The sequence below is a fragment of the Cyphomyrmex costatus genome, unplaced genomic scaffold (genome assembly GCF_001594065.2).
Source record: "Cyphomyrmex costatus isolate MS0001 unplaced genomic scaffold, Ccosl1.0 scaffold17, whole genome shotgun sequence".
Classification (NCBI taxonomy): Eukaryota; Metazoa; Arthropoda; class Insecta; order Hymenoptera; family Formicidae; genus Cyphomyrmex; species Cyphomyrmex costatus.
In genome coordinates this window covers 794,387-817,991 of record NW_017275715.1, presented here as the reverse complement: position 1 = coordinate 817,991, position 23,605 = coordinate 794,387, and the positions used below count along the sequence as shown (strand labels likewise).

General features: G+C 29.8%; 4 protein-coding genes across 4 annotated transcripts; all 4 read right to left on the bottom strand.

The window, feature by feature from the left end:
* Positions 1 to 3,354: 3,354 nt before the first annotated feature.
* Positions 3,355 to 4,409, bottom strand: LOC108771914 (transmembrane inner ear expressed protein). The gene is made up of 2 exons (XM_018537329.1): positions 4,088 to 4,409; positions 3,355 to 3,751 (listed from the first exon to the last, which is right to left on the bottom strand). Exons 1-2 carry the CDS (start codon positions 4,407 to 4,409, stop codon positions 3,579 to 3,581), a joined length of 495 nt encoding a protein of 164 aa, XP_018392831.1. The 3' UTR covers positions 3,355 to 3,578.
* Arpc2 (Actin-related protein 2/3 complex, subunit 2) lies at positions 4,407 to 8,658 on the bottom strand. Its single transcript, XM_018537328.1, has 7 exons — positions 8,542 to 8,658; positions 7,629 to 7,722; positions 7,305 to 7,404; positions 7,027 to 7,228; positions 6,616 to 6,836; positions 6,066 to 6,267; positions 4,407 to 5,679 (listed from the first exon to the last, which is right to left on the bottom strand). The coding sequence occupies exons 1-7, from the start codon at positions 8,613 to 8,615 to the stop codon at positions 5,652 to 5,654; spliced, it is 921 nt and encodes a 306-aa protein (XP_018392830.1). The 5' UTR covers positions 8,616 to 8,658; the 3' UTR covers positions 4,407 to 5,651.
* A 2,566-nt stretch (positions 8,659 to 11,224) lies between these two features.
* LOC108771903 (uncharacterized) lies at positions 11,225 to 14,828 on the bottom strand. The gene is made up of 6 exons (XM_018537310.1): positions 14,762 to 14,828; positions 14,346 to 14,416; positions 13,426 to 13,570; positions 12,636 to 12,827; positions 11,912 to 12,029; positions 11,225 to 11,703 (listed from the first exon to the last, which is right to left on the bottom strand). Exons 2-6 carry the CDS (start codon positions 14,410 to 14,412, stop codon positions 11,515 to 11,517), a joined length of 711 nt encoding a protein of 236 aa, XP_018392812.1. The 5' UTR covers positions 14,413 to 14,416; positions 14,762 to 14,828; the 3' UTR covers positions 11,225 to 11,514.
* Positions 14,829 to 17,096: 2,268 nt separating this feature from the next.
* Positions 17,097 to 21,872, bottom strand: LOC108771949 (uncharacterized). Its single transcript, XM_018537372.1, has 6 exons — positions 21,823 to 21,872; positions 20,716 to 20,796; positions 20,076 to 20,256; positions 19,111 to 19,299; positions 17,914 to 18,022; positions 17,097 to 17,493 (listed from the first exon to the last, which is right to left on the bottom strand). The coding sequence occupies exons 2-6, from the start codon at positions 20,783 to 20,785 to the stop codon at positions 17,296 to 17,298; spliced, it is 747 nt and encodes a 248-aa protein (XP_018392874.1). The 5' UTR covers positions 20,786 to 20,796; positions 21,823 to 21,872; the 3' UTR covers positions 17,097 to 17,295.
* Positions 21,873 to 23,605: the final 1,733 nt, after the last annotated feature.

The window sequence follows — 23,605 nt, the reverse complement described above, 5'->3', positions numbered from 1 at the left end:
TTGAAAAGATGCATACCTCGTTAATATAAATAAACGCATTGCATGCGTAACATATTCGCGATAGTCCTCTAACGAGTTTCCGCGCGTAGTCACGAAGTTTGGTTCCGCAAAATATTGTCGAACATTTGAAAATTTTAACATAATGCGAAGATGTGACTGTTTAAGGTCCAAAGATTAACAGTCCGCGATTACAATAAACGAAATTTAAGATCAAAGGAACCAAACTGACTTTCTACGGAAAACGCTGTAACTTTTATAACACTCGTAGATCTTTCAACTCGCCGAAGAAAAAAATGTACGGTGTTTATTATATATACACACGGCATTTTTGATGCGTCGCCGGATCCTCTAGTCGATTAAAGTTCCTTCTTATGCGACGCGCTCTTGGCTTGTATTTTTTTCGAAAATCCGCTCGGGGAAAAACGTATTCAATCCCCATAGTCTTTGCTCTAAGAGATATCTAGCAAATGTCCAAACATTCTGGAATCCAAATCTGTGCCACTTCAGATCGAGCAGTCGTGCTTAATACAAGTTTTTTGCATCTACTGTTCCTTCTTTTTTTCTTCTTGTCTCAAAAATATAGAAGTATTCCAAGATTCTAGAGTACCTAAGTCAGACGCAAAAATTTTCTGTAAGAACTAATCCAAGAATCTAAAGACCGTAGAACCTAAGGATCCACAGTTCCTAGAATCTAACACCTAATGATCCAAAGACCCTAGAATCTAAGTATGCAAAGATCCTAGAACGTAAGAATTCAGAGATTCTTAAAATTTAAGAAGACACTTTAACGTTGTTAGAGCATAAGGATCCAGACTATTTCACGAGGGTGCGAGATCCAAGATAGAATCGAGCATTTTCGAAGATTCTAGAATGTAAGGATTTAAAAGAGACATTATAAAATCTAAGTATTCAAAGCTAATCTTCAAGCTCATCTTTTTGCTTTCTGATTCGTGCTTTTTATCTCTTGCCTTTTTTTGTTTCCTGTCTTACTTCGTTTTGTTGTCAGAGATAAAAATTGATGAACTCTGAAAGAGACAAAAAATATGATTGTCGATAAAATGTCATGAAGAGAGAGAAAGATAAGAAGTAAAAAACAAGAAAAACAGAAAGCAAAGAGCTGATTAGCTTTACCAATCAGACATAATATATCCCCCGATTAAATGGAGTTTTTTTTTGGCGAATTTCATTAATCATAGGCGAGTATTATTACAATTATAATTACCGAGATATGCAGCCGAGGATAATTGCATAAAAAAAGAAGAATATAACGAAAGCTTTACGTTACATACGATTAAAATATAACAGAGAGAAGAAATAGTTGGGGATGTCTTGATGAATGATTTCCGACTTCTCCGTTAAGAGAAATCGGGACACGCTGGAAGATGAAAAAAAAGACACTATTTTGTTACATTGTACGTATCAGGCTGGTTCTTTTTGCTGAACTTTTGCTTCATCTTTCTTTTTTCTCAAGGAAAGAAAACAGAGAGAGATGTAAGAAATTTAGCTGAAAAGAACAGGCCTATCATCATCAATATCGCGTGAGAATCACGTGAGAGAAGGGCGAGGATCGATCTCGTCACCGATCGTCTTTGTGGTCAGGAACGGTACGAGCCGTCTGTTTAGTCGAGAGACCGTGCATCGCGATGTGAGATCTTGAGTACTTTTCATTTAATGACACAAGTATCATTTTATCTTCCTTGGTACGAAGATGGAACTACACTTGATTTGTGGCATCAAATGAAAAACACCCCTTAGTAATTGTCAGGCGTTGAACGGAATGGCATCAACGCATGACTTTTTTACCTCTTTCTCTTTTTTTTGTTTAACAGTCAGCGTAGCGAACATTTTTATTTTTCTAAACGAAAAGAGACAATCTGCGCGTAAGAAATTTATTTTGCATATGAGTCGACCCGACTATTGCATATTAGATCAGCTACCGATGGACTCATTTCTCACTACAAATTGTTCTCTTAATTCGATGATATGATTCCTTATCTTGTTCTTTTTTCCTTTTTTTTACGGAATTATATGGCAGAGTGACACGTTACTGTTGCTATAACGAAGATTATTCGTAGAGCAACAATTACGTCTTTCGTATGTTTTCCGATTTTAATAAAATCATTTTCGTAAACACGCATCTTCCATAGTATCCTTTATTTTTATTGAATTTCCTTTTTTCCTGTTTTTTTTTTAAATTTATTTATAAACTTGTTATACGCACGCAGAATCGCTCGAACAATTATGAAATTCCTTGTTTTATTTTCGTTACTTCTATTTTATTTTGAAGATCATATCGTTGAAATAATTAATCATTTCTCGTTACGTCGCACACTCGTCAACTTACATTATGGTCGAAGCGAGAATATTGCAAATAGTCGAAGTATTAATATGTGATATCTTATTTAAATATTTTCTTAAAACGTTATACTTTGCATCCTTTTTTTTTTACAAATTTGACTCTGTTGTTTTCTATAATATATTTTATATTAATAACAGTTTTCTCGTCTCCTATGTCATTAATCATTAGATTCAATGACTTCTATGAAATAGATGAATAAGATCAATCGATGTGCGATAATAAGATAACGCGGTTAACGAGAGAGTACAAATAATTAATCTATATAAAGAATTTTAATCGATAGTGATGTCGACAGGATAGAAAGAGAAAAAAAGGAATATACTGTAACACATGGAGTGTTACTCTCAGAAGCATTACTATTCGTTGCTAATAGATCACTGTTGCATGCTAAAGTAAATTTTTGTGTAAAAAATATATCTATGAAATAAAGATTATATTTAGTCAATGAAAGTGTCATGCAATTTATTGCTCGCCCTTATTCTCTACGTAAATTAACATTGACCTTTTCTCTTCGAAGTTCTTAACTTTCTCAACAGTTTAAAATTTTCTTTATGCTCTAACATACATATAAACATTTAAAAAAGAATGATATATATATATATTTTTTTTTAATTTTCCTTTCAATTTATACACAAAAAGTGAAATATATAGGCTATTTTCAGTAGAGGAAGCTGTTTTGCAACTGTAGCAACATTTTTTAATGTTTGATCTATGCATTTCCATCTATGCAGATCCAGTGAGGAACTAAGAACAAAATTAATCGTATTAAAGAATTTTACAACTAATGGTGTATATTAATACCTATAATAGCCAACATAGGTTGTTCGTGTATGTAATAATAAAATTTTTATTAACGTTTCGACCCTAATTTCGAATCCTCCTCAATACACGAATAAAGAATATACGAACTACGATTAATATAAAATTAGAAATTGAGAAAAGTTTTATTATTACACACACGAACATCCTGTGAACTCATATATATGCATTAATATACACCATTAGATTTACTAATCTACTGAGCCTAAGATTATCACATTTTAATTTTACAACTCTGTTGTAAAACTGCTTTATCTGCCAAACGTAGCCATATATTTTTAATCTTGTTCTATTTTATTCGATATCCCTAAATTTGTGCGACGAGAAAATTATACGAGATATTTTTAAGAGGTTCGTTTTCACCTCTTCACACAGGACATCAGAGGGCGATCCACTGCCGTTAGATCATGGCGTTCAATTCCGTGTGTTCGCGTTGATTGAAACGTACGCGCATCCCACCGAACACGGCATTAAATCTGGATCGAAAACCCTGCTGGGCGCTCCGCTCCATTTCCGTGCACTCCTTTGCTATCGCGGACGTGTCTTCGTATTCGTTTCGGATTCTGTCCAGAGCTACGATGTGAAGAGCGAGTTAAGCTTGCAGTATTCTAAAACATCTTCTGAGAAGTTACATCAAGATGAGAAAGAAAGGTAGCATATATGAGCCAAGTTGTGGAGTACACTTATTCTGATGCAAAAGAGTGTTTATCCTTCATAGGAATCCCTAGAATATGAATCAAATATACCAGCTTTTCCCCAGAAGTAAATCTTTTTATCTTTTTTATTTAACGAATTTTACGATATTTATTATGTCATATTTATATTGCTTTTCTTCCTTTCCTCTTGATTAACTAAATCGCACCGAGTCTTCATAGCTATCAATCTCCGAAGCGGTAGTTGCGTCGTTACCTTTCTGCAGATCCATCTCATCCATCTCCGTGTTGCTGATCTTCGAGAGCTCGTTCCGAAAACTCTTCGTGATTTTCTTGCGAATGTAATCTGCCTCAATCTCCTGCTTCGTTCTGGGCACACGAAAGCGAATGCAACAGCACAACCCGACGACGATGCTTAGCAGAACGGAGAGAACGATGCCAACAAGCTGCCAAATGCGAAAGCCCGGCAATGCCTCGTTCTCCAGCCACTGCACCATGTCCTCCGTATCCTTCGTAGAGGCTTCATTTGGCGAGCTGGAAGACATGGACGAGAACGTTGACAGCGTCGTCTCCTCCATCGCGTTGTAATAAACGTTTAAATTCCCGAAGGTATCTCAAATGAGATTTCAGATATCTCAGATTTGATATAATCCTCCTGTTTGCAATGTCGGATCTTATCCAAGAAGATAAAATCTTCTGTAATTTTCGATTATAGTTAATTAGTGATATAAACGTGTATTGTCTCGTCGGCCGGATTGTCTGACGCACATCTAATCCTCGGCAAGATTACTTCTGACTGCAAGAAAAATACATGGCTGTATCGAAGAGTTGGGTGTGGTTGCTTAATTGAACGACTTGTTCCGACACTCCCTATTTTACGCCACTTACTGATTACAGATCAATACTACAGGTGTGGGAGTATACTTTGTGTAGATTGTTAATATTGTTTTATTATCTCTCACAATAATCGGATGTATAGTCATTAGGTAGACGATAAAAATATCGAAAAAGGGAACAATTGCGCTATTATTTAACAGTACTTATCCGCTCGACAATCCGCTTATCGAGTCGAAATGCAATGTGAAAAGTTAAATGTTAATCTATCTTTCCCTCATTGATTTTTTTTTTATTTCAGTTACTTCTGGCGATTTAAATGTTGCTCTAAAAATTTCGCGACAAAATATAATCACAGATTTAATTGATCGAGAGTTTAAACATATTTTAACGTTTTTTTAAAGAATACTTCGTGATTTCGTCTAAGAGATATCATCATTACGCTAATCTGTATTCGATGTACTCGTCTAAACCAGACATAGTTCAGAATGTCGTAACGTATAATAAATTGTTTGAAGTAACAACCAGTGTAATATGTAACCGAATTCAAATTTCTTGAAGCGGTATCGTATTTGAGCCTTAAATCACTGTAAAAATCGGTAAAATGTTTCGCAACGAGCGATTTTTTTCGCAGTAGCAGTAACTGTCAACCATTAGTACACAGATGCAACTACAGCGTCTTCAAATATCCCTTTCTGGATAATCGAGACATTGTGTGATCCGGCAAAAATTTCCAATTCTTCTTTTCCATCTTCTCCCTTATTTGTTTAATGTGGCTTAACGTTTTAACTATGTCTTTTCGAAATATTGGGCACTGTTCGAGGAAGGTTGAAACTTAAAGCACTTAGCTCGCTTATAGCGCACGAATCGAAGAATATCTTGACAAGGAATCTCGTTCTTAAGACGTTCCAGACCACACTAGCCGCACAATAATTCTTTGCCCTCTTCTTTTGAAAAGTGTTAATACTTTCGCTTCTACGGTACGTTCATTCTTTTCTGATGAATGTTCGTCCCCTGAAAAAAAATTAAAGTAAATTAAGTAAATTACACAATAAATTTGATAATAGAATATTGCATTAAATTATAAGAATTTTGCAATTGATTTAAAAAGATCGAAAAACAAGACTAGTGTGAGAAAATTTACAAAAATATTAAAGAAATCTTCATTTCAATTATTTTGTCTGGTAATTTCATGAATGTTTTGAAGTATTTTAATAATTAATATAAAAAAATATGATCAAGTAACTAAATAAGTAATCATATATATAATTATAACAGATTTTAAAGTATTATAAATAACAATTCTATTATATATTGTTAAATTATTTATTGTGTATTTGATTCAATTTTTTATTTTTGTTGTTAATTTATTCTATAATGTTTTGCGAGTAAAAACTTACGTGATAGTCTTTTTCTCGGTATTTTTGGATTGGGATCGCGCTCTATTTAACACCTTGAGAAAATCTGTCGTCTTGGTACGCATTCTCGAGTGAATGTAAACTTTACTGCACTTGATATGATAGTGCAAATAATTCCTAAACATATGTATCAGGTCAATGGTGTTGTCACGTGCCTCTCGATTAGTATGACGTGGAAACAATACTGTAAAAATAGAAAATAAAGCAACATAAGTATAAAAGAAAAATTTGTCATATATTCAACTTGAAATACTTAGTAGAAAGTATTATATACACAAATATGCATCAATAATATTGATAACCTTTCTCTCCAGCAATTTTTAAGACAATTTCTTAAAATTTAGGGATTTGCTAATAAAGTTGCATATAAAATTTTGTATATCTTTAATATAAAATAGATAACTTAAATCAGAGTTTTCTAACAGAAAACTTTTCTTTCATTTTTCTTGGAAATAAATAGAAAAAATTACTCTAACATCGCATTGACATGATTTATCAAATGCAAACAATGTCAACTTTAAACTTTCTTCACCAAACGTGATGTAGCCAATGCAATCTCCGACCGCCGCCTCGGAATCTTGCAACTCCAATGGAGGTTCACGATGGTTAAATAAGACTTGCGGAGCGGTGTGACTTGCGCGCCTGCCCTCTTTCAGCTCTTGAAGAAATAATTTGCCAATCACCATATCATCCTCGTCCTTGAATATTGTACTGAACACTACTGTGACCCTGTCACTCTTAGCCTCCACATACCTTGATGAGAATTAACCATAATTAATAATAATAAAATGAATCATAAAATTTACACAGAAGTATTATTAGGCACCAAGATATACTTTGATCAAATGAAGCTCTCTTCGTTTACATTTATTAATCACATATTAATTTTTCATTTATCATCGTTAATAATAATAGAAATAACAATTGTATAGAGATTTCTTACATCGTTTCCTCATCTCGATATTGGATTACAGCTCTCTTCTGTACTGGCCTGCCTGGAGAATCGCAGTATTCTTCTTGGAAGTCGAAGTATTTCTCAAAGACACTGGCAAAGCAATGCCTCTTCAACAGGGCAACTTTTCTCACTAACGCTTCCCAATCTTCTGGTAATTTCTCTAGATCTATGAGAACTGATACATTATAACCTGTAACATCAGTAAACAATTTCAAGTAATTATATTTGTTCAGAAGCTGGAAAATGATTAAAAACAGGAATCTAACCGCTTTCTGGTGCAATAAGATGAGCCCCATACTCTCGTTTAAGTAATTCATCTGCGCCATGCTCTTGCAACTGTTTATAAAATTTGAGCAAGATACTAATCTACAAAAAAAGACGAATATATATTAGAATATATTTTAGAGCCAATTGTTCCATCTTTCGGTAAAATTTACCTGTTAAGTAAATCTGGCAATCTGCGCATGTGATTAAGTAATCTTGTTACTTACCTAACAGGTAAATTTTACCAAAAGATAGAACAATCGATCCTTAGGAAGTTATTTTAACAATGAAAAATGTTTATAAGTATATGTCCACAGTCCACTTACTCTAAGCTTTGACTTGTCTCCACTGAGATTTGAAATATGAAACAATACCCCATCAAAGTCTGCTATGACTACATCTGTTGACTCCTGCTTATGTCTATAAGCAAAATGTGTGTTACTAATCATAAATCTATTAATTTAAAAAGTCTATAACTAAAGCAGATAAGTCAAGAAGGTAAAAGTTGAATAAAATATAGGAATAAAATTTTAGAAACAAGTTTTTTAAATAAAAAGGTAATATAATGTGAAATAAAAAATACAAAAATAAACGTGATACAAAGAAAAATAAAAAAATCTATTTTTAAATTATTTAAAAAGACAAGGCTTTACAAAGATGACACAAAAATTAGGAGTTAAAAAATACTGAAAATAAAATTCTAGAGATAAGATATTCAAAATAGAAATGACACAAAGCAAAGTACAAAGAAACTTAAGAAAAGAAACAATATGAGAAAACAAATAAAAAAGCCAGAAATCTTTAATAATCATATCCCATCCCAAGGAATGTTCTAAAGAAGTCATCCACAGAATGTCCCAGAACATCCCCCTAATAAAGTATACCATGTGGATTAGAAAAGCGAGGTTTCGTAAATACGATAAACCCGGATGGGCAGATTAAAGAAGCTGAAAAAATACTCGAAGTAAAATCCCAAGAACGAGATCTCGAGGTAGAGGAGTGAGGTAAGATGGAACGAAACGGTCCATCCGAAAGGAACGAGAGGATGGAGAAAGAAGGAGAATTGATAGGTAAGAAAATCTAGATTCGACGTGTCACTCGGAGTAGGAATTTCTCGTGGAGAAAAACGGACGCGGCACCGCCCCGGCGCCACATCTTTCGGATTGAGGTTAGGATACGCGCCGATCGAGACGGGCACCGGGATGCTCGACAGGATCATGCAACACGCAAGACACTTACCCCGACTGGGCATTCTTGATTTTGTTCGTCAACGTTTCCTCGAGTATCCTGTTGTGTATCTCGAGTAGGATCATGATTACTATGCCTGGCAGGAAGAGTCAATACGTGATACGTGGCGATAACGATAACCCCCGGACAAATCGCACAAAACCGCGACGGATTTGTCATCCGTGCGTATGTATCAGTATGCAACACCGTTGACTAATACCCGCTGCCCGCCCAATCTCTCGCGTTCTGTCGATAAAACAGATAACAAGTAGATGCAACGCTCATTGCTGTCGGTAAAGCAGATTCGCACCCTTGAAACAGAAATCGACCCTTACAGATCAAAATTAATCTTTCAATTTTAAATACTAAAAAAAAAAATTATGTAATTAAAATAGTAAATCTCACATAATTTGAGAAATCATATAATGACATTAGAAATAGTTTCATCTATCATATGATTTTAAGTTATTGCCTGATTTATGCTTTCGGCCTTATAAGGGCTTAATCCTAAAATTCAGTCAATAGAGTTCAAATTTCGGTTAGAACTGGCAGCTTTATTGTTTGAATTTTAGGATCTTGGGATTAAGACCTGAAGCATATAAACCAGGCATATATCAAATTTATATATATACGAATCCTATATCGTATTTTATCGAGATCTATAAAATTTATACGAGATTCCTATAACATTTTATTAAAATTATTAATGAATCAACGAACCAGATTACATATATAAAACAATATAAAAATTTTCTATCGTTTTCTATAAATCTTTTTTTAATAGATATTATTATTGCACTCATTAAGAAACAGCTATGCTGATTTATTGCCAATTTCGCTAAATGTTCCAAAATATGGAATAATTTCAACGAAACTCAAGTCACATATTTTCATTGGCTATTAGAAATATATATGCAAGAGTACATTTGAGTTCTTTCCGCCATAAGCTGCTTATTCGTGGCGCTAAAAGTGTAGAAAGGTGCAACCGAGAGCAACAGGTGCAGTGTCACTGCGGCGATTACTCGTGAATTTAGCCGCGCGACTTTTAAATGACTGTTCCGTTACTTGCGACTCGCGCTAACTACACGGATTGTAACTTCGAGTGCATCGATCTACGTTGAGCTTCCTTGATAAATTGCGCGTTGCGTGTTACGCTTAACGTTTTGAATGCCATCGCAATGTGTCGTATTCTGATGAACGATACACGTACTCGCAGGTAATTCGTGTTCACGAAAGTTGAGCGTTAAGAAATTAGAGCCATGCGAAAATGGCTGTAGAGGAACAAAAGAGGAAGAAGCTGTCTGGGAGACACGCCGGCCGGAGAAACCATAAGGTGAGAAATTTATTATCGTGAGTCATTACAGATGTTGATTTAGCTGCATATATCAGCCAAAAAATATTAATTAATATTAGCTGTGTTTAGCAAAAAAAAAAAAAATTTATCAGTAAGCGCTCGCAGTGATCTTTTCTCTGCTGAATTCAGCCAATATCAATCAAAAAACTTCGTTGTAAATTTTGTTGTGTGTGTAAATACAAAAATACCACCTACAAAAAACAAAATACGTAATAAATTGTTTTTTGTATATAATAATTTATGCAGCGCAATTACCTTGTTTTTCTGCAGTTTTAGGTAAATAATTTTTAAACGAATAAAAATGGATTTAAGTAAACTCTCTCTCTCTCTCTCTCTCTCTCTCTCTCTCTCTCTCTCTCTCTCTCTTTTGTATGAATATTAGAGTTTTATAATTAATGTATATATAAAGAATTTGATTTTTATTCGTAATGCTACTTTCTCAATCAAATTTATAAATGAGTACTACAGAACACGATTTTATATAGGAATGAAGGCAAACAAAACTAAAATAATTTTTAAACCAATAAGAAAATTGTGCTTAAATTTTACACAGATGTAATAATAGAGAATAATATATATATTATTTTCATATTTTTGGTAATGCTTTGAGTTTGAAATATTTTATATATATCATTAAACATATAAGTACGCGATCAATACGTGCTAAATTAAAGTTGAAAAAGCACGTCACTTTGGCGAAAAATTTTCATAAATATTTCTTTATGAGTTATATGTCTAGACTTTCTATAAATTTCTAGATATATACGTATTGCTCATTTGGTTTTATGTTTCATTTGTATGTTTTTAATTAATTTGAATTAATTAATTTTATATTGATTTTAAATTACTTACTCGTTTTTGTTTAAATAATTTATTAGAGATTTGATAGAAACCTTTTATTTGAAAAGTTCTGTAAAATTTCTATTCAAAAAGAAAAATACTTTTTTTCTAAAATTTTAGTAAAAATCTATAAGTTGAAAGATTTAACGCCATTATTTTTCGAAATAGCTTGTAAATGTTAATTTTTCATTTTTAGTGCTCTTATTGATAATAATTAGGATTTTACATTTGTGTTTTGCAGGTCGACGAAGTTATAACTAACTTCCTGACATCGCATCGTACGTATACCAGTAAGTGTAAAATTATCTTCATTTTAAGTTGAAATCATTTTAATTATAAGTTTGTAATAACATTGCATAAAATATATATAAATATATGTACAGGTGTATTATACATTAAAACGATACAATATTACAGGTAATAATAAACTATTTTGTAAGTTCACTGCTTTAAAATCGACGGGCTATGAGAATGCATTAATACTTAAAAGCTGCAGTAGATATATGAATAAAAAATTTTTAATTTGTTTATACTTTTTATTGTATAAAAGAAGAAAGACGAAAAACGTTTAAGAGAATGCGTTTGTATTAATTTTGGTTTAAAAAACATGCTAACTTTTTGATTTATTACTTGCATTCGTTTTCTCTTATAGAACATGACCATTTTATGGACATGTTCGAAATCTTTCATAGCCTATTATATCGTTTCATCGATCAGAATCGTAACTGTACATAATGATTGATTAAACGATGGCACCGCCAATACGATAAAAAGCTTTAATGTTAAAAACATTAAAGGATCATTTGTATTATTTCTAAGACCGTCTTAGTTTCCAAAAATTCGTTGAGTTTCTTCGTGACAAGTTCAATAATCTTGCTTGTAATCCTCTCATCGCTTATTAACTCAGGTGCCATTTCGGAAACTATGGCACTCAATACTGTTGATGTTTCTTCATCGTTAAAAAGACCCGTTGCTTTAAACTGCATATAATAAAAAGTATTAGTCAGCGGTAGAAAAAGAAGAAAATGAAATACGAAGATCAGAATTAATGATAAAATTATTCAGTACGAATATCAGAATTAATGATGAAAATATTCAATTTGTATATACTCGAATAATTCACATATCTCCAGCATTCGAAGATATAATTGCGAAGATTGCGAGAAGAAAGAGTTTTTATTTACTTACATCTAGTTTTTGTAAAGAAAGGTCCAATTTTATGTCTTTTACTGTCAAGTATGAGGTTAACTGTTTGTCCCATAAGAAAGTAAGTACTGTATTGAGAACGAAATTATGCGCTGACAGACTGAAATTTGAATACATATTATATTATTAACTTTAATATTTCACCATCTGGATATATCTAGATATGTAGAAATGTCTATTTTAATTGCAACAAAGGTATAGCATTTAGTGACAAAATAAGTGAAAAGTATCTCATTATTTGATTCAAAAAGAACTCACTTAAAAATTTTTTAAATTAATTAATTTAGAAGTGAAAATTAATCAAGAGAAATAATCTTATTTTCAGTAAAAGTGCTTTGGCTAAAGTGATATTTATTGCAATAAGTTATTTACAGGTTTTTAAGATGTTTATTAGCATCATTATTAAAATTGATGATCAATTTAATTTGCGATATATCTTTAGTTTGCTTCGGTTTGCAATTGTATTTCAAATCATAAATTGAATTGATAAATTGTGTAATTAATAAAACTGAAAAAATGAATTTGCCAACATTTGTATATTAGTATTAATTAAGCACTAAGATCTATTTTGGTTGACAATAAGATTATTTCTCTTAATTGATTTATTTTTATTGGTCTAACTATAAATAATAAATTTTACAATTTTAAATCCGCTGCAATTATATTGATTTCTATTTTTACTCGTCAAGAATCGAGTAATACTTACTTTATGTTACCATCGCCGAAAACTTCGAAACTCTCGATTTTGCCTTTCATGGCATAATCAGTACTCGCAGTGACCAATGGCCACGAAAGATGAATAGCTAAGACAACATCATCGGACATGTCCAAATCCCCATTGATGACATTATATTTAGCTAAACCATTTGCATTGACCTTACTCAAATTCGCATTCAATCTAAACATATACAAAAAAAACATAAAAATTTACAATGTTAAAAGTATAAAGTATTAGAAAAAAATTTATAAATTTAATCTTTCAGCGGGTGCGCTCGTGTTCTCCGTACACGCGTGCCAGTTTTTTGTTCTATTTTTTTGTTATTTCATTTTCTAATATAATGTAATACTTATTTTTTTAAATAAATGATTAATAACCATTCAATATCATAAACTTTCATCGTATAATGTCTATTTGACGATATTATGCTTTAACTTTTCGAATCTCCAGTCTTATTCTACGGTATTCCCTGTACACTTTTCACTGGAAGGTTAATTTCGTAATACATACATTTTGTTTTTTTTTGTTTGTTTAAGTAAAATGACACAAATTATTAGCTGTTACTTCGAGAAAAAATTTGTATAAAAATATTGGTTAAACAATTAACGCTTTACTAAAAAGAAGATAAGTGAGAGTTACAGATTTATGACTATAAAATAGCAAACAAATTTGGATTAAAAAAAGACGGTAGATTATGAAATCGCTGCAATATTTACATAGTTTTGTAGGTTTTTTGTACATATTGTGGATATTGTGTAATAAAAGAAACGGTACGCACTTTATTACGTCCTCGTTAACGTCGAACGCAAGCTGGTCCGCTTTGTATGGATCAAGAACCGGAAGTCCAAGTTTCTCGTTTCCCGTCTCCAACATAGATTTTAACTTCTCAAGAAAATCTTCTACTATTTGATTTTTTAACGGCTCTATTAAATAAAAATAAATTTTACGTAAATTTTGCAGATAATATTTGTTATTCCATCATTAGCTTATGCAAATAAATGCAACAATTTATATTTTTAATAAATTATTATTATTGAAGGGAAAAATATATCTCGTATTTTTTTGAAAGAATACACGAATAAAAAATATTAAGTTTTAAAAATTAATATATATAATATTAATTATATTATTAATATATTAATAAGCTTAATAATTGATAAGCTTAAAGTCGCGGAAATTAATAATATAATGAAAGAATAATTAATTCAAAATAATAATCTGATAATACATTAGATTATTAAAAAATACGCAATTAAGATCTTTTTGTTAAAAATGTCTTTTATAAGAGAAGTATTTTTAATTTTAAGAAAAAATAATTAAGAGTGTCTGAAAACAAATAATTTAACAACAGATTGAAGAATAGATAATATAAAAATGAGAATGAAATAAATAGTGTAAATAATTTTAGAAAAATATGATTTAATGCAGTGATGCGCAACTTTCAACCAACAAGTCGCATGCGGCTTACCTGTGAATTTTTGATCCGCCAACTCATGGCTGGAAATATAAAATTTTATTTTCTATTTTACGCAAATGAAATAAACATTACGCGGCCAGAAAGGTTTCAAATGTTTCTAAAAATGTTATTCGGAAAATGATCCTTAAAATGTTGCGCATCACTGGCTTGGAGAAATGTATCTCTAGAGAAATATGGGAGAAGTACAGGGAACAGAAGAAAAAATATAGATATCTGCTTACCGTTTATTCTCATTGCCATGGCATTGTAACAGATCAGGATGAGCCCGAACACTACTTGCAGCTTCATTTTTCTGCGTGAAGTAGAAAACACGGTCTATTTAGTTACGTTGTTACTACAGTACCTGATAAGACTTAAAGCTAATAAATTCCTATTATTTTATTTTTATTATTAGCCAATATTATCGTAAAAGAACATCGCGATATTTTCGCATCTTTCTGCAACGCGGATATTTAACAGACACGGAAAAGCCGAAGGAAACTTATAATTTTAGTTAAATTAGTTAAATATAAATTTAGTTGACTTGTCACTCGCGTTTAGTATCTGGATATTTGAACTTGGAATTGTATATTTTTTATTATCTGTGAATACTTATGTAGCCTTCAAGGCCTAAAACGATCATATACTGTTTACGTACAGCTCGTCGTAAGGTGATTTACACTAGTATTCTGACAACCGTCCGACTTTGCGATTGTTTAGACAGCACAAACAAAACTGCGAGCTAAAGAAAATGTGGACGTATTTATAGGCACAATTCGCTGATATCGAATCAAGATCTCTTATTGATTGCTTATATCGTACATCGGTTCGACCTTTGTCCAGTTAATGAATTTGATTTCGTACGAAAATACGCAAAATTTCATGTTTTTCCGTCTTTCTTTCTCGTCGAAAAATTCCATTAAATTTTCTTGCAAACATGGAAGTACATATAGTTGTTAGTATAGCAGTTTTCACGTTGCGTCGTGTACATGCCTAGGAAGTGTAATTAACCACAATTATGTAATCACGATTAATTTTATTTTGGTGTGACGGGCTTATTTTCTTATAACGAGTCCTGTGACTCTTATCAAAACTAGAGATTAGACTGAAGATTAGATTATAAATCAGCTTGTTATGCTGCAACTTGTGTAATAATCAAATGATGTATATAAAGATAATGCACAATCTTGCCACAAATTAAAGTACTGTACGAATTTTTTTAATTGTGAATTGTTTTGTTGATTCTTTATTTTTTTCATATTCAATATACTAAAAAAAATTTTTGTAATATCTATATAATAATTATTTAATGATATACTTACTAAAGAAAGAAAACAATTTTTTGTTATATTAATCAAGTATTTAATTAGTATTATTTCACTAAATACTTGGTAGCTATTATCAAACTCTTTTTTCAGTATAAAAATATATTTTATAATATATCTGTATAAAATTTTTTTATTTCGTAATTAATTTTTTTTATGACAATTTAAATCGATTTAACAGTGTCAAATATTTGACACATTTGTAGAAATGTAAAAATCTGTCAAAATTACGTATTATCTGTTAAATAACTACTTATTTAATAAATTCTACAATTTGAATATCCACTAAATGAAGAATATACGCTGTAGATCTATATGTATATTTTATCTTGGTAGAAATTAATATCTTATATAAACAATGTTGCAGATAGCTTTATGAATTCGTAATGTTATTTAATTACTGCAAGTTGATAACAAAAATCTGGCTAATGTGATAAATATTATTGCATTCGTCAGACAGATATATTAGATTCGCGTACAATTGAAGTATATAAATAAATAATTTAATTTTAATGCGTATTGTCGCAATATTTTTATATAAAAATAAGATAGCGCGATAAAATGACAGGTGTCAAAATATCCATATATGTATATGTATAATGAAAAAGATTAGATTAATTGAATCTTAAATTCTTTTTTGTTTTTCCTCAATTAGTGAATTTTACTGAGTTATCTTTTTTTTGATAAAGGTGATATCTTGCGAACACATGTAGTATTTTCTATTCATTACCATTTTTACATATTATGTATAAATATATAAAAATATATTTACAAACTCATTTTTTAAGAAATAATTTTATATAAAATATGATATACATATAATATATGAGGCATGTTTTTTCTCTTTCGTACTTTACCATACATATATACAGTAAAAACATTTTATATTTATGTTGATCTACTCAAGCACTTATTAAAATTTTGTATTGCATTTTTAACATATTCGAGTGTTAATTTAACATAATATAATTATGTTATTTAAATATTTTATGTTAAATTGATATTTTTAATATTTTTTAGTGTCAAAATAATTTATGCATTACTTAAATGAATAAATAATATAAAAATAATATATAATTAAAACATAAATTCAGAGATAAATGAATAAAATGCTAGTTTATTTAACATATCATAAATATTTAAAAACTTTATTTTTTTAAATATTTTTACAGTTTGTTTACAATTTATGTTAGTATTATCTTTTTCTTAATTTTTTTACATATTTATGTTATTATCTAACATATTCATCTTATAAAAGTAGTGTCAAATTTTTATGTTGAATTAACATAAAAAATTTGAGTGGACCGTTTAAGATATGTGAAATGTGTTTTTAATACAGATTCTCTTAAGTATATTAAAAAGACGATGTACAATTCAAAATACAAACTAAAGAATTGAACATTAACGTTACAATTTTACATTAACAATATAAATATAATATTATATAATATTTTTAGTATTACGTAACAGTATAAATTTTAAAAAATACGACAATATAATATTAATGCTATGTTACACTTAATTGGTGTCGACTGGTATATTTTATTTTTAATATTAGTACAAAAATAACATAAAAACTGAAACGGGAATGTTATTCTAAAGAAAGAAGTAATCTTTTCACGCTTATATGATTTTTATACCTAATATTTTAATAGTATTAAATATTGCATTACAAAATAGTACATTACAGAAATAAATTTAACACAAAATATGCTTTGTTAAAGATTTTTTGTCTGTAACGAGAGATATTACCAACAAATGCTCTTCAAGTGCATTATTACTGTTATTATTTGTATCGTTCAACATCGATCGTGGTTGTAGAAATGATTGATTGAACGTGGCGCCGTGCAAACGTGGCGAAAAGATATTAGACATTTAGTTCTTTCCATATATCCATTAACGTTATAGTTGACAGATATTCGTTGAGAATTTGTGTAGCACTATTATTAATAACATATTCAATCGTCTTTTGATTTGCGGCGATGAGCTTAGGCATTACATTGGAGATTGTCTTGCTGATTGTCTCGGATATGACCTCATTGTTGTAGATGCCCGTTACATTAAACTGCGAGCGATAAGAAAGAAAATTTTATTAGAAATCAAGAAAAGTGAAAATAGTCAGTAACAAAAAATTAATTATGTTTTTTATTCCATACAAAAATGTGCGTGACATTATAAAGGAAACTTGTAACATAAGCTTACATTTACATGAGAAAATGGACAAAAAGATTCAAAATCTGAGATATAAAGTTGTAAAATGATATTTGATTTTTATTATTTTTTTTTTAACTTATACATTTAATTTGAAGTTTTCAAAATTATGTACATATTTTATTGTTCAGAAAGTTATTTAAAAATTATTAACGTAAAGTCACTTATTTTATATTTTATTTGCCTGATCGTTAGATCCGGACCCTGAAGATTATAATCGCAAAAAGACGGAGAGAGATAAAAGAATTGACAGACCTATAGCTTAATTACTTACGTCTAATCCTTCCAAGAAAATCTTTGTTGCTATAGTTTGAACTTGAATGTACCGACCAATCATTTTGAAACCAATATCAATAATAGTTTTGAAGTTATGCACGATTCCACTAAAAATTAAAAATACCTATTTAGCTTTAACGACTTTATGATCTCAAAGTTTTACTTTAAAAAATTATCGACATATAATAAAAATGAGAAAAGTAAATACTGAAATAGATAAAATGTAGCAATAAACATTGAAAAAAGTGTCTGATTATTTCCACCAAATATTGAGTGAAATAATTTCAAATGTTGAGTTATAATGATATAACTAAATATAATTTTATCTTTACAAATAATTATCTCACTCATATTTGGTGATTATATAACTATAGCCCCTTTTTTCTGTGTGTTATCTTGAAGGTAGGAACTTAATTATAAAGGAATAGTATTTAATGTGACAAAAAAGATAATTAATTGTTATAAATTTTAGAGATCAAAAAGATCTTTCTTCCTGATTTTGCGCGTGTTATAAAAATATTCGTTCAAATATAAATTTATCATTCAATTTAATGATGGAGCGATACATTATCTGAAATCTAAAAAAAAGTCCCGTTGAAATTTCCATCAAAGCAATCTCAATTGAGTTTCTCATTTGCTGAAGGCGAGCCTGACCACCGACCGTAAGAAAGCTGAACGCGAGATTGGCGCGATCGCGTGTTTCGCACGAAGCATATAAATTCAGTCACGATTTAATAACGCGCTTTGTCGCAGTTGGCGCGCTTGATAAAGTCGCGAAAGCGCTGAATGAAAAATAGCTAACTCATTGTCAGTCATTCCAGCTCTCGTTTTTTTCACGTACATATTTCGAGCATTGTAGTTAAATATAGATGAAACGGAATGAAAAACGAGTGTTCTTTATAAGGAAAGATCAGCGATCTTACTGCAATAATTACGATATAATAATAATAATTAATTATAATTATGAGTAATAAACAATTATTTACTTCAATTGCGATAAAGATAATTACAATATACATTGTTATGATAATAATTGAAACTAATACACACACATTCGTTGAAGATTCAAATTCTTCTGTCTTTTATATTACTACTAAATAAATAAAAATTGGTAGCAAGATCTTTTTTCATAGATATTAGAAAATCGCGAGCAAAGTATGATGATTAGATTCTCTCGAAAGAAACAAATACTTACTCTATATCTCCATTTCCATAAACATCGTAGTTAAGGGCGTTGCCTTTCAAGGAGTAATTATTACTCACGGTTATCGACGGCCAGTTTATATCTATGTTGGCTTTCATACCAATTAGTTTGATTTTAGCGCTGTTGACAATATACGAGGCCAAACCACTCATATTAAGGTTTTGAAGAAATCCCTCGATGCTGAAGGTACGAAGAAAAAATAAAAAATTTCCCGGTCGTCATTAACTTCGTTCTTAACATCGTCTAATAATAAACCGTTTACGATACGTAAACTGTCGTATCATGCATGATACTTATTAAATTAAGACATGTCTCTTCGCTAAACTGTATTTTCGAAATATACAGTGAGTTCAAAAAGTATTCGTACAAAAAGATACTTTCTTTTCAAGGAACTTTGTTTAAGAAATAAACATTAATTACCAAATTAGCAAAGAATAAAATAGGCTATATATTTCTTAAAATCATTTTATCTAAAAGGATGTGTAATAAAAATTAAAAAAATAGATTATTTTAATAATAAAATGAACAATTATATATTCTTTTGAACAAAAAAAAATACAATCGAAAAAATTAGTTTCTAAGATTATAAACATAAAAAAATACAATCGAAAAGATTAGTTTCTAAGATTATAAACAATTTTTTTTACGAAGAACTTTATTTGTACTAAGACGAAGAATGCACTTATAACATGTTAATTAAAGTTTATTTTCTATTAATTTTTTTATTGAAAAAAATCTCTTTTTTTACAAATATCTTTTTATTTTCACTGTATCTCTTTTTAAGTGTATAAATTCTATTGCATATATCACATATGGTAACAATTTAAAAAACATAATCAAATAATTGATTAAAAGCTTGTAATAATGATAACATCCTTTGTCGACCTAGGTATAAGTATATTGATTTAACGCGTTAGCGGTCGACGTGTTACTTTAAAAACTAAACTGATACGCACTTTATATCACCCACAGGAGTAGATAAATTATATTTGAGGGGCAGTCTGTTCACAATAAACGGATCCGAAACCGGAATTCCACATATTTCGAGCCCACTGGTTCCATTTTGCAGTGAAGACTTTAACTTTTCGAAGAAATTTTCAAAATTTGTTTTACGTGTATTAAGCCATATAGCTGAAACTAAACATGTGCGTCACGCAATCACAATACTAAATATATGTAGGAATATATATATATCGATATTAATTCCTTTTGTTTTTAATGGAATATTATCGTTTAAAAAAAGAACTAACAAAGTTTAGAAAAATGTGCAAAGCACCGAAAGATCTGTAGAATCGCGGAAATTAATATATATGAAGAATAGACCGACGAAAATAAAGCATTCATAAATAAACTTATTTAAACATATAATGTTTAAAATCTCTGTACCAAAAATCGAAATCCCATTCAAAACAGGCAAAAGAAAAATAGAATCTTCAAAAATAAGTGGCTTAAAAGTAGATAGATCGTTCAAAAATAGGCAGACATAGAATGTGATATAATTATAAGAACGATATATTTCCGAAGAATACTATTCGATATACGTCTAAACTAGAGAAATATTAGAAAAAAAGAAATACCGTATAGGTATCTACTTACAATTATCGTCTATCTCAATCGCCCAGACATGGCAACAGATCAAGATAAGCCCAAACGTTACGAGGTTCATTTTTCTGATTTCTACAAAGTAGAAAACACACGATTTAGTCGCTTTCGAAGACGAAGGGGATCAAGATATTTCTTTTAAGAATGTACATGTTACATCTAAAAAAAAAAAACATTACCAGGAATATACATATTTCAAAGATTGTTCTAATATATCTGAGTAGTTGTACTTAATTTTCTCATTGGTATAAAAGCACTAAAGAAAAAATTTAGTTGGAGTAAGTAATAATTCTGGTGAAAAATGATGAATTAGAATTTTCTGGTTAAATGTATTAATTAAGATAATTAGAATTCTAATTGATATAACTATTCTGATAAAAATAAGAATTCTAGTATAGATTTTACCAGAAATATTGTATCAACCAGAATTTTCGTTATTTCATCTAGAATTTGTTTTAGTGAGTTATTTAATGTTTTTGTTAGCCTCGATTTTTATGTAAAATCGCGTTTGTAGTAGTTATTTATAAATTGGATAAGATCATAGCATTACGAATTAAATCAAATTCTAGTAAATATTTGTGCAAGTTTATTTGGATCTATTTACTCGTTTACATTTAAAGTTATCTACCTAATGAGCTGCAGCAAAATATGATTATTTTAAAGACATTATAAACTGAATTTTGTTGTTTTATTTTTAAAAATATAATTGTATATAAGCTGTATATCTGTTAAACAAATTTTTGTCAATTTGCTATAGTAAATTTTATAATTCTATTATTGTTTCTCAGTACATTTATTTGAATATATGTGATAAATCGTTACCTGTTTATTTATCAGATTCTTACTTGCCCTTTTACATTACACAATTGTATTTTTGTAATTAAGAGTCCTGTACTTAATTAATGTATTTTATTTTTGCTTTCTTGGTTTCATCACTTGGTTTTGACAAAAATTTGTTAGCTAATATTAACTGATATTAATTTTTTTTAACAGGATTGATACTTTACATTGATATTGTATAATCAAAAATAGACTTAAAACCATCGAATTTACCACTATCTCGAACAACGAGCGTTTTCGCGACACGTGGAAATAGCGCACCTGGATATTCTTGATGGAGAGATTCTGGTAGATTCAGAGTGAGTCGGCAAGTCGACACTACAGATTATTCGGTATCGTACTTTTGGCGCTATTTATAGATACCCATGTTCCGTAGGGAATACGTGATAATTACGCACAATTTGTTTGTAACTTAAGTCGTTAGCAAATGTCGCGCAATTGTCCTCGCATTCGCATGACTTGTGACGTATGATAAAGAGTCGTACGAGTTGTAATTCAGAAAATTACCGCCTTATATACAGTCTTGGCCAAAAATTAAGTACCTTATTAACCATTATTTAAAGTTTTAGCTTAGAAATAACATTTCCTGTAAATTATTCTTTGTTTCAAGAACCTTTTTTTTTACTTATGCATTATACAATACCGATAACACCGACACTGAGATAAAAATATGCTAAATAATGTTATAATTATTTTTTTTAATAAAAGTGTCTTATTAAATATAAACGTATATTTATTTGGCACACAAGAACCATAAATTTGATTTAATTATTATTTTTTATTTAGCAAATATCTATTTATTGAAAATAAATGTTATATTAGAATTATTCAAACAATTATTTATTAAAATTTATTACATTTTTCTTTCACTAAGTAGATAACAATGCAGATAAAAGAATTCCAGATGAATAAAAAGAGTGCCTAATATTTTTGGCTAAGGCTATAAGTATGGTAGTCATTATCGGGTCTCTTATCAAGTACATTATCACACAATTTGATTATTCCAATCGACTTGAAAAATTTAGATTACGGAATCGAATTTAGGCAACATGTATTTCTTTTCTCTTTTCTTACTTTTCCGTTATCTTGCATCCGAGATTCAAGGATAATTATTGTAGTATAGCGATATTGCCGTCTTTCTTTGTTTTCGATGATTCATTTCTCATGTACTTGAAATATGCACTCGAACGTAATTTATTGTTGTTAGTTTCTGTTTACTTTTCACAATAAATCACGCGTATTTTTTCTTTCTCATTGAATCCCAATGAAAGTGGAGATTAGATTGTAAAGCATCTTGCAACTCTGTAATCTCTGTTTAATCTTTGAAAACAATTCCTTGATTTACTGAGATTAAGTGTCTGTTTATAACACGTGTACCGATTCGTAGATTATTGAATCGATTTTTAACGTTTTTATTAAATAGATTGACGATGCGCTTTTCCTTTGTACTGAAAAACGTCGAAATAATTAAATTATCAGGGAGGGTGTCAAAGAGATGCGCCACAAGCGGAAATTTCGCTTACGACTAGTGTCCATTTAAGAGACATCCAATCGAGAGTCATCTTTAAATGAATACGAAGATTAATAGAGAGAATTATTATTCTTTTACTTTATTTATATATCGCATTCTTGTGTGTATAGTATATATATATATATATATATATATATATATGTGTATGTTTTTGCTCTATTTTATTTGTACATTATATAATAGTATTATTATACTATTATCATAATTTTATTGTTATTATAATATTTTATGAATCTATTTTACATGTTGCATTCTCTCTCTCTCTCTCTCTCTCTCTCTCTCGTGCGTGTGTATTATTTTTATATCAACATTTATGTTATTAATCATTTATTTAATAACAAATATATTTTAGTACATTTTTGTATTTATACGTTGTACAATAGTATTATAGTTTATCATAACTTTATTCTTATCACAATGTTTTTTTTAATATTATTTTACATGTATATTTTCTCTTGTATTACTTTCATATCAACTTATATTATCAATCATCTATCTAATAACAAAGTATAT